The sequence below is a fragment of the Myotis yumanensis genome, unplaced genomic scaffold (assembly GCF_028538775.1).
Source record: "Myotis yumanensis isolate MYYU_CA2020_CCGP unplaced genomic scaffold, mMyoYum1.0.hap1 SCAF_4, whole genome shotgun sequence".
Classification (NCBI taxonomy): Eukaryota; Metazoa; Chordata; class Mammalia; order Chiroptera; family Vespertilionidae; genus Myotis; species Myotis yumanensis.
The window spans coordinates 45,204,248-45,219,945 of NW_027223755.1; the positions used below are offsets into that span (position 1 = coordinate 45,204,248).

A 15,698-nucleotide genomic window follows, 5' to 3' on the forward strand; every position below is an offset into this window, starting at 1 on the left:
TTTTAAAAATGTTTTCTGTTTATTGAATTTGAATATGTTAGCATTCACTCACTTACAAAACTATTTTAAAAGTTTTGCATTTTAATCTCACTGTTTCAATCTTTACTTTCCCCCCAACTATTACATAGAATCAACTTACTGAGAATCCACTTTATTTGTGATTCCAATGTTTACAGTTATTTATGTATAAACCATTTAAACTAGAAGAACTAATTTGAAGTTAGTCATTTCCTTATAATGTAGGCTAATGGGTATGAGTTAAATCGACTATCACACTGGTAATTGGGTTTTTATATTTTATTAGAAAAATCTGCCAGATGTCTCCCAACAGAAGCATGGAGAAGATAGTCCATAGAACATAAAATGCCATAAGGACAGTGATGTGAAACATCTGTGTGGTAGACAGCTGCAAGGTTGGAAGGAGCTTTTGTGGGAAAAGAAGCATGCTGATTTCTGTTGGCTCCCTCGGCAAAGAAGCTGAGGGGACACTGGTAGTTTTCCAAGACGTAAACTTCTCCACATGAGTGCTTCTGGAATGACACCTATAGAATAGCCTACAGTTGTGTTCTCACCTTCATAATAATCACCATTAACACAGTGACACTCACAACCCTCTTCAAAGATATTTATATTTTTTAAAAAAGATTTTTCGGGGTGGGGCAAGTGGTTGAAACAAATGGCCCAGAAGAGGAGCTATGCTGAGTTATGATGGGAATCGGCTGTTACATTGATGAAAAATCTACCCAACCCCAAAAAGGAAGTTTGAGGTTTTTCATTCCAAGTAGTATAATTAATTAAGTTAATTATGAGCAGACATTTTAACAGGGCTCTAAAATTACTGAAAACCGTTTTTTTTTTTTTTAAAAAAAATATATATATATATATCACACAAATCCTGGCTTTGTAAGGGAGATCCTCTCAGACTCGCATTACGGTCACTTCACTATGTTCCAGGACTAGACGAAGCCAACACCAAATGGTACCGTAATAATTGACAACGACATAGTGAGTGTTTTAAATGAGTCCTTCATTTTCAAACACTGTCAAGTGTTTGCATAGCCTTGTAGATGTTGCTAGCACAGAACTGGGCTTGGAACCTAAGGATACCTGATTCACAGACTCTGTTTGGCCCTAATACAGTTATCACCTCTTGTTAAATTAATCTCATCAGCTATGAAATACTCAGAGGGAAAAAGCAAAATTACCTTTTTTGTTGTTAATAATATGAATAATTTTTTTATAATATGCAGTGTAGTAAGTGTTTATATTATGTTTCCATGGTAACTTTCTTTGAATGTACATTTTACTGTTTTCCCAAAGAATGCGGTTATAAGACAAAAATGATATTTGGCAGTTAAATGAGGTAACAGTGATGGAATTTCAGAGGCTATAGGGAATTGAATTAAAAGAAAAACAGTCAACCACGCTTTGGCTCCTTAAGTTGCTCATGTCAATCAAAATAGATTAAAGCTTCTTCCAATAAATGAATGTAGAAAGAGCTTTTCTTTAAAAAATAAAAAAAGGAGGAAAAGGATATTTTATGTATTTTGAAGAGTTCAATTCTGTTTTTAAATTTAGTTTTGTTTTACTAAAGAAGGATAAATAGTGACAGACTTTAAAGATTGTTTAAATGCACTGTAATATAGTCACCAAGTTTTTATTATAAAGTTGATTAATCTGGGCTATTATAGCTCAAGTCTGATTTACAACAAAATGACATCATTTTATCATTAAATTTTTAAAATAGAATTTACTTTTAGAGCAGTTTTAGGTTCACAGCAAAATCGAGTGGGCAATGCAGTGATTTCCCATATACCCCCCTGTCCCCACAGGCACCACCTCCCCCGTTATTAGCATTCCCCTTACATTTGTTACAGTTGCAGACCCACATGTCACGTCATAATCACTCACAGTCTATAGTTTACAGTAAAGTTCACTTTCTGTGCTGTACATTTTATAGTTTGGACAAATATATAATGACATGTATTTACCATCCTAGTATTAGAACAGTTTCACTGATCTCATATCATCACATTTTGACAGACTAAATGGAGTCCAAAGGTATACAATTTCATTTTCCAAGGACTCCTGTTTTGGGATTAAGAGTAAGACACAAGATATTATAAATACTACAAATATTACAACTCTTATCGGGGGGAACAGGCATTACCCATACAACTAGTTTTAAGGTGTACAAGATACAGCAAAGCAACGACTAAGGTTTCCTCAGGACAGTTCCTTCTGAGTTTAGTGGCAACTAATTTTTGATTTTTGAAAGTCTGAATTTGAAAAAACAAACAGCACACAAATAACCCAGAATCTAATCTTTCTTTTTTAAAAAAAAAACTATTTTTATTGATTTCAGAGAAGAAGGGAGAGGGAAAGAGAGATAGAAATATCAATGATGAGAGAGAATCATTGATTGGCTGCCTCCTGCATGCCCCCTACTGGGGATGGAGTCCCCAACCCAAGCATGTGACCTTGACTGGAATCGAACCTGCAGGCCGACACCCTATCCACTGAGCGAAACCGGCTAGGGCAACTCAGAATCTTTCTGTACTAAGCTGCTGCTTCCCCCGTCCCACCCCCCGGCCCCACCTCATGTTGAGAAGGAATCTTGTCTCCAACACTGTCGCTGTTACACACAATTTAAATGTCTTTAAACAGGCCAAGCCATTCTCTGTAAATCTGGATGCCTTCTCATGTAGCGTTTTCTGATGACATGTTACTTTTTATTGCCTGAGCCTATTCTTTCTGATGCTCAGAGTTGTTTCCAGTGATTTGTAATTACAGACCTAAAATATATCATGTGGGTACTTTACTTCCTGTTCTACATTTGCGTCTCATGCTAAAGTAACCCTGGAACCAAGACCTTTAAGAGCTACAAGCACATTGTGTAGAACATTAGAACAAAATGTAGAAATACAACAAATGCCAAGTAGCCTCTGCCAAAAACATTTTATTGTTTATTAGAACGAGGCTCCACTAGAGTTGAAAGGAGGAGGAAGACAAATGCACAACACCTGGAATCAAGTGAAGAGTGGTTTTAAAAGTTTAATATCCTGTTTTTATGAAGCCCCTCCGCATTATGGACAATGTAATCGTTTATGTGTAACTTGGGGACATTTGATGTGGCTTTTGGTTGTTTTGCAATCTAAGGCACTCCCTCTCCCCTGAGTCACTGTGCAGCTTGAGAAGGAGAGAGAAACCTAGAGGCAGGGTACAGAAGCTTCCAGAAGAGTAACATTAAGTTCTCCTACTAGGCTTCAAGTTGCTGCTGTAGTTTCTGATAAATCACCTATCTACTACTTCCAAACTCTGCATTCATCTATATTTTTGGACATCTCTGTATTTTAAAACTAGATAATACTCATTTTTCTTAACCAGGAACAGTCATTCACACCTATGGGTAAAAGCAATGATAACCCTTACACTATAAAACAAGTGATCTGTTGGTGACTATTAAATGTTCAGTTGCCTTTGGGTTAATTTAAGTAGTTTTTAGATTCCCATACATCACAAAACACATTTGGGTCACCCCAAAATACACAGCAGCATTTAACAAACACTGGACGTGCAACTTTTTATTAGTGCCTTGTCTAATCAACTCTTTGAAATTATTTTCTAGCCAAACAGAATATATCAGAGACTACAACCATCGATCTGAATACCCTTACAGAAACTGCATCACACAGTTTATCCAAAGAACTACAAATGGTACCTGACAGAACTACACCAATCACCCCTTTAACTACTGACTTACCTGTCATTACAACAAAGTTCCCTGCTGTGGGAAACATAGCCAATTTTGAACAGAAATCCACAGTTCAGTCTCCAGTGGTCACACACAGATTAGCCACTGATTCACCCACACCTCCTGGGAGTACTATATCTGAAATTAGGGAAGAAGTGCCCCAAAGTACAACTGTCACCTCCCATCATGCTACTGATTCGTGGAATGGTGTCATGGAATACATGCCAACACAAGAATCAGTTACACAAATTGAACAAATAGAAGTGGGTCCCTTGGTAACATCTATGGAAATATCAAAGCACATTCCTTCCACAGAATTCTCTGTAACTGAAACACCTTTTGTATCTACAACAATGACCCTGGAATCCAAAACTGAAAAGAAAAGAGTAAGCACTACTTCTGATTTAGTGAAAACAACTGACTATTTCACCTTGGGAGAAGCTGGGGATGGTGGTGAAGACAGAACATCTACAGTTAGATCTGGCCAGAGCACCTTGGTCTTCAGCCAAATACCTGAAGTCATTACAGTGTCAAAGACTTCAGAAGACACCACCCCCAGTCAACTAATACCAGCATTGAGAACGGATACTTATACCAAGGATGAAATACAGGAAAAGGTCACCGTTGACCCATTTATAGGAAAAATAGAGGAAGAGGACTTCTCTGGAATGAAGTTCTCTACAGCTTCCTCAGAGTCTTTGGTGGAAATGACCAAATCCTTTGATTCACCAGCACTGACAACAACAAAGCTAAGTGTTGTGCCAACAGTGGCAAGAGATGTGGAGGAAGACTTTACAAGAACTCCAGTTGGATTAGAAACAGATGGCTATCAAGACACTACAAAGTATGATGAGGGTATTACAACAGTGCATTCAACCCACAGCACTTTAAGTGTGGAGGTAGTCACTGTATCAAAATGGTCATGGGATGAAGATAGTATAACCTCAAAGTCGTTGGAGTCCACAGAACATGCACGCTCTCCAAAATTGCCCCCGGCCTTACTCACCACTACAGGAGTGAGTAGAAAGGATGAAGAAATCCCAAGTTTCACTCAGGATGGAGGAGAGGAGTTTACTCTTATCCCAGATAGTACTCAAATGCCATTAGAGAAGTTTACTGAAGAAGACTCAACAGACCATGGGAAATTCACAATTAGATTTCAGCCAACTACATCAACTGGCATTATAGAAAAGTCAACTTTGAGGGATTCTACAGCTGAAGAAAGAGTTCCCCCTGTCACAAGCATGGAAGATCGAGCTGCTCATGCAACTGTAGAAGGAAGTGCTTTGGATAAAGCAGAAGATATGGATGTCTCTGAGCCTGTATCTACTGTCCCTCAATTTGCACACACTTCAGATATGGAAGGATCAACATTCGTTAATTATAGTAGCACCCAGGAGTCTACTTATGTAAGCACTTCCCATACCGTTCCTCTATCTGTAATTCCCAAGACAGAATGGGAAGTGTTGGTACCGTCTGCTCCATCAGAAGGTGAAGTTCTAGGTGAACCCTCTCAAGACATACATGCCATTGATCAGACTCACCTGGAAGCAACAATTTCTCCTGAAACTATAAGAACAACAACAGAAATTGCACAGAGCACAACTCAGGAAGAATTTCCTTGGAAAGATCAGACTCCAGAAAAAACAGTTCCTGCCCTTGGTTCTACAGCTGGCACAGCCAAGGAAGCAACACTACCTTTGGATGAACACGAAAGTGATGGGTCAGCATATACTGTTTCTGAAGACAGATGGGTGACGAGTTCTGAGAGAGTCCCAATTTTAGAAACAACTCCAATTGGAAAAGTTGAGCATACTCTGTCTTATGTACCTGGTGCTGTCACTGAGCACAAAGCAAAAATAGATGAAGTTGTAAGGCTAACACCAAGCATGGGGCCAACGGTATTTTTAAGTCCGGGGGCTGAACAAAAATATGAAACAGAAGGTACTAGTCCAAGGGGAGTTGTATCGCCTTTAAGCACCAGTGCTACCCAGCTTATAGAAGAAACCACTACTGAGGAAAGAGAGAAAACATCTTTAGATTATATTGAGTTAGGTTCAGGATTATTCGAAAAGCCCAAAGTCACAGAACTCCCAGAATTTTCAACAATTAAAGCCACAGTTCCAAGTGAGATGACTACCGCCTTCAGTTCAGCAGACAGACTTCACACAACTTCAGCATTCAAGCCCTCTTTAGCACCCACTGAGAAACCTCCCCTCATTGACAGAGAACCCGGTGAAGAGACAACCAGTGACATGGTAATCATTGCAGAATCAACATCACATGTTCCTCCCACTACCCTTGAGGAAAAGGAAATGGAAACCGGTATCGATAGAGAGTATTTCACAACTTCAAGTCCTCCTCCTGTCACACAGCCAACAAGACCGCCCACTGTAGAAGGCAAAGAGGCCTTCCGTCCTCAGGCACTTTCCACTCCAGAACCCCCGACGGGGACAAAATTCCACTCTGACATAAATATTTATATTATTGAGGTCAGAGAAAACAAGACAGGTAAGTCTTTGCTTTTTAGACATACCAGTCAAGGCAATCAGCATTTTATCTTGAAAATTTCTTTTGGAAAAAAAATGAACTTACCAAATGCTGCCATTAGAAGATATCTGGAGTGTGAAAAAGTTCTGTGTTTTAGCTTCACATATTTGTACAAGCATTGGAAGAATATGTTAAAGAATTTGGAAGAATGTTAGATACAATTTTATTTTAAAGGTTATGAGAAGCCCTGCTTTGTCATCTAATATAACCAAATCATCCTGTTACATCACTTCAGAACATGCAGAACAAAGTGTGTTAATTTCAGTGTCTTTCCATGCATTACTACTCAGTGTAGTACTAGACTGTGTTAACATTCCATTGGTCTTTAACTATTAACCTTCAGTACTTACATTGTGGACAGCTAAAACCCTTTTCACATTCCTAGGGCTGACAAAAAGACATCTAAAGGTTTGCTATGGTTGTTTTTTTTTTTTTATTATATGACTTGTGGGAGAGTTATAGTCTGCTGCTTAAATGTTATTTCATGCAAGTTCCAAATGTTTTTAAGTTGTTGTCCTTGGGTATTTTAATGAGGCTTTAAATATTTAGGACAAATACAATCTAGCTCAGGTCTAGGAATTGCTATAATTCATTGCATCCGATATCATTTCAGAAGATGGCTATGTCAGCATTATCTCTCTTTCCTAAAACCAGGTTATCATGTTATTATTTTATGGTTTTGTTGTTTCATCTGTAGGAATGCCTTATATTTTGCTTATTTATCTCTCTGGTGAAATGTTTAAAAGCTGTTTTTTTACATTGATTAATACTTGCAATTTTCATTATCAAACATACTGTGCTCCTTTCTAAAAACCACACCATCTTTTAATTTTGGTAAGCTGAGTTTAGACTACACAGTTCAATAAATCAAGTTTGTTTGTCTCTTTCTAAGTTAGGAGTCAAGATCCTTGATTTTAATTAAGGAGCTATATTCTAGTGTTAATATGTGAATTAAATGAATGGCTACTCATTTTTCCTTGACATGGCTCTGGGAAGACGGACTAGAAGAATGTGGTGTGTTCTCTCTTACTGTTGAGATAGGCCCCTCAGGGTGTTATTTTTCTTAAGAGTAACTCTATCGTCATTAGAGTTCCCAGGAGGGCACTTTTTGGGAACAAACAGGTAACTCTGTTGTCATATCAGTTGGCCTCCAGCTCTGTAGATGGAGATTTCACAGCTCTACTGTCTTCACAGCTCTGCTGTCCAGAATTTTCTCAGTGTGCAAGCTCTTGCCGGGGCAGTAAATAGAAGAGAAGGGAATACATTCCCAGAGTATTGAAGTTAATCTTCACTTTCTAATACAGTTCGAAGAGGCCAGGATTGGAGCATTATTTTCCTACTGACAATGCTGTTTCTTAGAGGCCATAGCATATTTCCTACATTCCTTTCCTGCTTCTGGGAACTGGAGTTGGAGAGAGAAGATGAGTTGCCAAGTAGTGGGACTAGGATTGCTGTTAGTAGGCTTGGAAAACTGAAAAGAAGGTATAACTAGGAAGAAGAAGTGAAGGGAAATGAAAAGGAGCTACTGCCAACACTTAGTGAATGACTGACTACACAGCAGTTTTTCCCCAATTTATATTCCTCTTTTGTTAGTGTAGATATTAAGTTGAATCAAATAATCTAGAAAACAGTAAAGAATGTTCTACATTTAAAAAAGTCTTCTACATGGGAAACTGTTAAAGTTAGAGTGATCAAATTACAAAAATGGAAAAGTGAAACCCCATCTCCCTGGAAGAATTGGCAGTTGCAGGAAAAAAAAATCTAAGTCTATAAACAGTTACTCGAAATGGAGGGTCTAGTAACCTCACCAGCAGCCATTTATACAAAGGTGCGTATTTATATTTGACTAGTGAACTTAGCTGGATCCGGGAGACATGACTTGATGTTCCTTTTCTTTCTTCCACTTTTAAAGCATGGGACCAAGATTTGTCTTAAAATTAATTTTTGTTCAGCACTGAGAACAAGTGGTCAGAAAACTCTGGGGAAAGAGAGTATTTGGTTATCTTCATCAGGACAGGGTTTCAGGGTTGGCGTGGGTGGGTGAGTGCGTGGGGTGAGCCTATATCTACCTAGTTTCCTCCCTCCATCTCTCTCTCTCTCCCCCTCTCCCACATCTCCCCCCTCTTTATTATTTTTGTATAGTTTGTATATGCCATTCTCTTTATGACTAAAAGCATTATTTATTGCCTTATTAAGACAATGAGGTTAGCTCAGATACAACTGCTTATTTTTACTTGTTTCCTATGAGAAACTTAATTTTTCAAGCATTTTGAACTTTGGCAAGGGAAAGCCCTAAAGCAGATGTTAAATTAATGAGTTCTAAGGCAGGTGTACATTAACAAAGATAAAATACGTATGTGCCTAAAAAAGCAACCTTTTTATGTATCAAGGCACATTTTTCCAGACTGGAAAATCCTTGGTATATGTATGAACTTGTATAAATCTATTCACAAACATAGACTCAACCTCTATGTATACTGTATATCCAAGTAAGCAAAAATACCACCCATGCTACACTAAACCAAGACATTCATAATTTTTCTACACTCAGCAAATCTTATAAATCTTTATATATTTTTTACTACTATTAAACAAAACATGCTACTCAGGACATGTTTATGTTATATTTGTTCAAATGGATCTTAATAGCAACTTAGGGTGCTGTTGCCAGAGGGCAGCTAGAGTTAGCAGTTAAAAAATCTGAAGGAACTTTTCAGCTCATAAAAGTTTTATGAGCTGAAAAATGCTATGGGGTGTATTTAACAGTGGTTTGGGGGATACTGAAAACATGACTCCTGTCTATTTCAGGAGTAATTTGCACACCTGCATTTTGGAAAATTATTAAAAGGTTTTCTTTGTGAACATGTATGAAGTTTACAGGGTTTAATGGTGTAGGAAGAGTTTCTTCAATTCTGGGCTTTTATTTTTTTTTTAAAGAATGCTTTTTTTCTAAATCATCTGAAATGTCACAAGTTGGTGTAACAGAACTGTGACTGTTTTTTAAAACAATGATATACTGGTATCTTTAAATCAAAGAATACCTTGGAAATATGCAAACATTTTTATGCAAATGCTCACAGTTATAGCCTTAAAATAGGTGGCTTATTAGTGTTTTTTTTTTTTTTTTTTAAACAAGTTCATATAAACTACATAATATTTTTCAGGCCAGCTTGATGTTATTTGTCTTGTCAGATTTTTTTTTTTGCTTATTTTATCATTTATATCATTCTAAATCCGAGTGCAAGGCAAGAAGTATAAAGCCAATACTAAACTAAAATGATATAAGTATCAAGAGATATAAAATTATTAATGTAATGGATATTAAAAATCAATGAGATATTAAGTAAGATAATTTTGCCACTAAATTTGAACTTACTTTGCTCGGTTTCCTTATTGAAAATTTTGCTTACATATTGCTTACATCATTCAGAAGTGACTCCCATGAGAATGCTGCTGCAAGCACAGTGCTTGGCACAAGAGAACCACGTAGCACAAATGAACCCCCTCTCAGCTTTAGGAATTATTTTATGCTGAACTTCTAAATATAGGAAAATTTAGACTGTCTTGTACTAAATAGGTAAAAACCGAGTTAAAACTCAAGATGCTTTATACCTCGGGGAGCCAACCGTAATTATACTGCAGTATCTGCTCGGCCGCAGGAGCTTGTTAGCATTTTAATCCTCTATGGACAGTGTCTGTTTGGGTGATGCCAGGAGGGTGCAGATCAGAAGCAGCTGCAGCCCTTATTATAATATAGCATTTAAATATAGTTTTGATTCTGTAGGACCCACACATACAATTCATTAGCTTTTTTATGTGTGAAAATTGGGCTTATGATTTTAATAACTACCAATTCCTCTTTTTTTTTTTTTTTTTTTCAGAGAAAAAGAGCTTTTTCTGAATTCTTTATGAATTTTTGCAGGTACTGGGCCCAGCCTCTCCTTGCATATTCATAGAACACATGGGCATTCCCTGCTGTCTTTTTGTTGTTGTCAAGGAAACCCTCTAGTTCTCTACACAGGGATTACATTCTTCTTTCTTAATAGCTCTTAGATCATTCATTTGTGCAATGAATAAAAAATGTATTCACAGGCCCAGACAGTGGTCAGCACTTTTTTGGAGGGGGGTGGGTTGGTGGGCGTAGCTAAGGGGACAGACGTGCCTGGTGAGAGGAGCAATAGGGATAAAAGAAATGCTCTCTGAGGCTTCATTTTAATAAGGTAAAGCTGAAAATTTTGTGTTTTTTAAAAAAGTGATTATTTTTGTCAGTTTACACCTCAATGAGACCAGTTTGTCAGGTATAAAAAGAAGAATTGGTTATTCAGTGGTTTTATCAATGGAAGGATTATAAGAATGACCCTAGCTGGGGGCAATAGGGATGGCGATGTGTTTTGGTGAAAACTGTTGTACATTTTTTTCATTTATATTGAAGTACTCCGAATTTTTTTACAACATAATTGAAGCGATAGAAAACTGCAAAACATTCATCCTAAGGCGTCATGTGGACAACTGAAAATTTACTTTATTGCATTAAAAATGGTGTTCCTTAGAGAGATATGCCAGTGTTTAGACTTTTGAGTATGAATTCGGAGGGAAACATCTAGCTATTGACAAGAAGACTATACTTATTTTTAAAAAGAGTAATTTGATTCTTGAGAAGAAAATAAATTATGAAGAACCTTCTAAATACTTGCTAGAATTTAAAGTATGAGATTTTAAACTGGAAAGAATCCCTGGCGGGAGAGGGAGAGTTTAATTATGTTTAGCATCGATGTCTATGAACATTTAACATATTGTGTCATGGTATTATACCCAGACTTGCTTGTGCACACGTATGATTGGTATACACCACCTCAGCTGGCTTCTAGTGTCCTCGTTGCTTGGCTTTACCACAGTATTCCCAGTATCTCACAGGACAGTTCTGTTGCATTGACCATATGATGCATACAGTAGGTTTCCGAAAGTTGATTTTTCTGGAGAACAGGAAAAGGAAATGTACTAATGTATAACCTGTGTACTTTAATGGAATGTAGTATAATTGTCATATTTCAGTATTTTGCAATCTCACCCTTACTCTGCTCTTTAAGGGAGTCATTTTACTACCTGAAGATAAAACGTTCTCTGCCTATCTCTTCATACCCACCCTCAAGGAAATATTTTAGAGGGTTATTGAAATAGTCATTCAGTCAAACGACTATGTGGCTAGGGTAAAGAAAATAATACAATCTATAGATTAGTTGAGAAGGCAACTTGAAATAATTAGTAAGCAAAAGAGTATGTAATGAAGGAAAATTGCTTGCTTTAGTAAAAGGAAAAATAGAGGTAATATGAACTAAGTAATATGAAAAGCATCGTTAGCAGGCAAAGTCTCAGAATTGGTCTCCCAGGAAACTCTGAACATTTATCCCCTCACTAGGCAACCACACAGTTTACCTGGGAGATCCCAGAGCTGCAGCAGCCAGGCCCCAGCATGTAACCAGCCAGGATGCCCGTCCATGCAGGGGTGTGAGAGACACCAGGGAATCACCCAGTGCATCAGTATTGCCTGCACTGCTTTTCAACCCTAGCTATCTCTCAAAATAACCAGGGAACCTCCAAATAAAAATACCCTCCACCCGGCCTCCCATCAGACAACTTGAATCTGAATTTCTAGTGGTGGGGCTCAGGCATTGCTAATTTTCTTAATTTTGCTTCATTTTTAAATTAGTATCTGTCTTTCTTAATGTGCCCCATGAAATTGTGATGCACAGTGAGGGTTCAAAACCACTGATAAACTGAAGGCTTTCTACCTATAGGCAGTGGCTGAAATACCAAAATTCCTGGGGAGGGGGCTGCTCTAAGACTCTGCCAGTTTAAAATGTACTTGACCAATTTTAAGGAGGAAAAATTATGTCTGAACGAAATGGTGGTCTTTGAGCATATTTTGGGAAGTGTAGCTTTTGTCACAAATGTTAAATGAATCTTGGCATCTGTAAGTGAGGAATATGTGAAACATATTTCATATATCATTGACATATGTTTTTAAAGTTTCAGGATTAACGGTAATTGAGTCAAAGTAATATTGAAGGGTGGAGAATGTATCTCGAATTACCCAGAACTGCATACCTCACTTGGCTGTATCCATGTTACCTTCTCTCTATCAACATGGAAATTAAAAGGAACTATGTATGCTTTGGCTTAAGGATTCTTTTGACTATATTGATGTATATAGTATACAAGTATGTATTTTAATTTGAGGAAAACAGTGATTATCACCCCGATATCAACCTATATAGAATGCTGGATTTGGAGAGAAAATGAATGATTAAAAATATTGAGACTGTGCCTGCACCTTTAGATTACCTGGATTTTTATAACTCTTGGAGTTTTTAGTGTTTGAGTTATCTGTATGGTTCTTTTTTTTTTTTTTTTTTTATTGCTTAAAGCATTACAAAGGGTATTACATATGTGTCCTTTTTTTCCCCTGCCCTTGACAATACCCCGGCTTCCCCTACCCCCCAGTGTCTTATGTCCATTGGTTATGCTCATATGCATGCATACAAGTCCTTCAGTTTATCTCTTACCCCCCTCCCTCCTGCCCCCCAACCCTCCCCGGCCTTCCCGCTGCAGTTTGACAATCTGTGTGAGGCAGCTCTGCCTCTGTATCTATTATTGTTCAAAAGTTTATAATGGTCTCTATTATCCATGAATGAGTGAGATCATGTGGTATTTTTCCTTCATTGACTGGCTTATTTCACTTAGCATAATGCTCTCCAGCTCCATCCATGCCGTTGCAAATTGTAAGAGTTCCTTCTTTTTTACAGCAGCATAGTATTCCATCATGTAGATGTACCACAGTTTTCTAATCCATTCATCTACTGATGGGCACTTAGGCTGTTTCCAGATCTTAGCTATGGTGAATTGTGCTGCTATGAACATATAGGTGCATATATTCTTTCTGATTGGTGTTTCTGGTTTCTTGGGATATATTCCTAGAAGTGGGATCACAGGGTCAAATGGGAGTTCCATTTCCAGTTTTTTGAGGAAACTCCATACTGTCTTCCATAGTGGCTGCACCAGTCTGCATTCCCACCAGCAGTGCACAAGTGTTCCTTTTTCTCCACATCCTCTCCAGCACTTGTCGTTTGATTTGTTGATGATAGCCATTCTGACAGGTGTGAGATGGTACCTCATTGTTGTTTTGATTTGCATCTCTCGGATGATTAGTGACTTTGAGCATGTTTTCATATGTCTCTTGGCTTTCTGAATGTCCTCTTTTGAAAGGTGTCTATTTAGATCCTTTGCCCATTTTTTGATTGGATTGTTTATCTTCTTTTTGTTAAGTTGTATGAGTTCCCTATAAATTTTGGAGATAAGGCACTTATCAGATATGACGTTGGCAAATATGTTTTCCCACACAGTGGGTTTTCTTGTTGTTTTGTTGATGGTTTCTTTTGCTGTGCAGAAGCTTTTTATTTTGATGTAGTCCCATTTGTTCATTTTCTCTTTAGTTTCAACTACCCTAGGAGCTGTATCAGTGAAGAAATTGCTTTGGCATATGTCTGAGATTTTGTTGCCTTTGGATTCTTCTAGAATTTTTATGGTTTCCTGTCGTACATTTAAGTCCTTTATCCATTTTGAGTTTATTCTTGTGTATGATGTAAGTTGGTGGTCTAGTTTCATTTTCTTGCATATATCTGTCCAATTTTCCCAACACCATTTATTGAAGAGACTATCTTGGCTCCATTGTATGTTCTTGCCTCCTTTGTCAAATATTAATTGAGCATATTGGTTCGGGCCAATTTCTGGGGTCTCTATTCTATTCCATTGATCTATATGTCTGTTCTTGTGCCAGTACCAGGCAGTTTTGAGAACAGTGGCTTTGTAATACAGTTTGATATCTGGTATTGAGATCCCACCTACTTTGTTCTTTCTCAGGATTGCTGCAGCTATTCGGGGTCTTTTTTTATTCCAGATGAATTTTTGGAGAGTTCGTTCTAGATCTGTAAAGTATGCCGTTGGTATTTTAATGGGAAGTGCGTTGAATTTATAGATTGCTTTGGGTAGTATGGACATTTTAATGATGTTGATTCTACCAATCCATGAACACGGTATGTTCTTCCATCTGTTTATGTCTTCCTCTATCTCTTTTTTCAACGTCCTGTAGTTTTCTGAGTAGAGGTCTTTTACCTCTTTAGTTAAGCTTATTCCTAGGTAGCTTAATTTTTTTGGTGTGATGGTAAATGGGATGGTTTTTATAATCTCTCTTTCTGAAAGTTCACTATTGGTGTATAGAAATGCCTCAGATTTCTTGGCATTAATTTTGTATCCTGCTACTTTGCCAAATTCATGTATTAAGTCTAGTAGTTTTTTGACGGAGTCTCTAGGGTTTTGTATGTATAATATCATGTCGTCTGCAAATAAGGACAGTTTTATTTCCTCTTTTCGAATTTGGATGCCTTTTATTTCTTCTTCTTGTCTAATTGCAATGGCTAATACTTCCAGGACTATGTTGAACAGGAGTGGTGAGAGTGGGAATCCTTGTCTTGTTCCTGTTCTTAGGGGAAATGGTGTTAGTTTTTGTCCATTGAGTATGATGTTGGCTGTGGGCCTGTCATATATGGCTTTTATTGTATTGAGGTATGATCCTTCTACTCCCATCATGCTGAGAGTTTTTATCAAAAATGGGTGTTGGATTTTGTCAAATGCTTTTTCTGCATCAATTGATATGACCATGTGGTTTTTTTCTTTCAATTTGTTTATGTGATGTATCACATTTATTGATTTGCGTATATTGTACCATCCTTGCATCCCTGGGATAAATCCTACTTTGTCATGGTGTATGATCTTTCTGATGTACTGCTGGATCCGATTTGCTAAGATTTTGTTGAGGATTTTGGCATCTATGTTCATGAGGGATATTGGCCTGTAATTCTCTTTCATTGTGTTGTCTTTACCTGGTTTTGGTATTAGGGTGATGCTGGCTTCATAGAATGAGCTTGGAAATGTTCCTTCCTCTTGAATTTTTTGTAGTAGTCTGAGGAGGGTAGGTTTTAGTTCTTCCTTGAATGTTTGGTAAAACTCCCCTGTGAAGCCATCTGGTCCTGGGCTTTTGTTTGCTGGAAGCTTTCTGATGACTGCTTCAATTTCTTCCATAGTTATTGGCCTATTGAGATTTTTAGATTCTTTCTGATTGAGTTTTGGAATGTTGTATTTTTCTAGAAATTTGTCCATTTCCTCCAGGTTGTCCAGTTTGTTGGAGTAGAGCTGTCCATAGTATTTTTTAACAATCATTTGTATTTCTGTGGGGTCTGTTGTTATTTCGCCTCTATCATTTCTGATTTGGTTTATTTGGGTCCTCTCTCTTTGCTTCTTGGTGAGCTGGCTAGAGGTTTGTCAATCTTGTTTATCCTTT

General features: G+C 37.5%; 1 protein-coding gene across 2 annotated transcripts in view; it reads left to right on the forward strand.

The window, feature by feature from the left end:
* VCAN (versican) overlaps nt 1–15,698 on the forward strand; it is a 114,003-nt gene that overhangs the window by 41,546 nt on the left and 56,759 nt on the right. For both annotated transcript variants that reach the window (XM_070412292.1, XM_070412293.1), the window contains exon 7: nt 3,629–6,265. In XM_070412292.1, the coding sequence (XP_070268393.1) occupies nt 3,629–6,265 (2,637 nt within the window). The remainder of the gene's footprint in view (nt 1–3,628; nt 6,266–15,698) is intronic.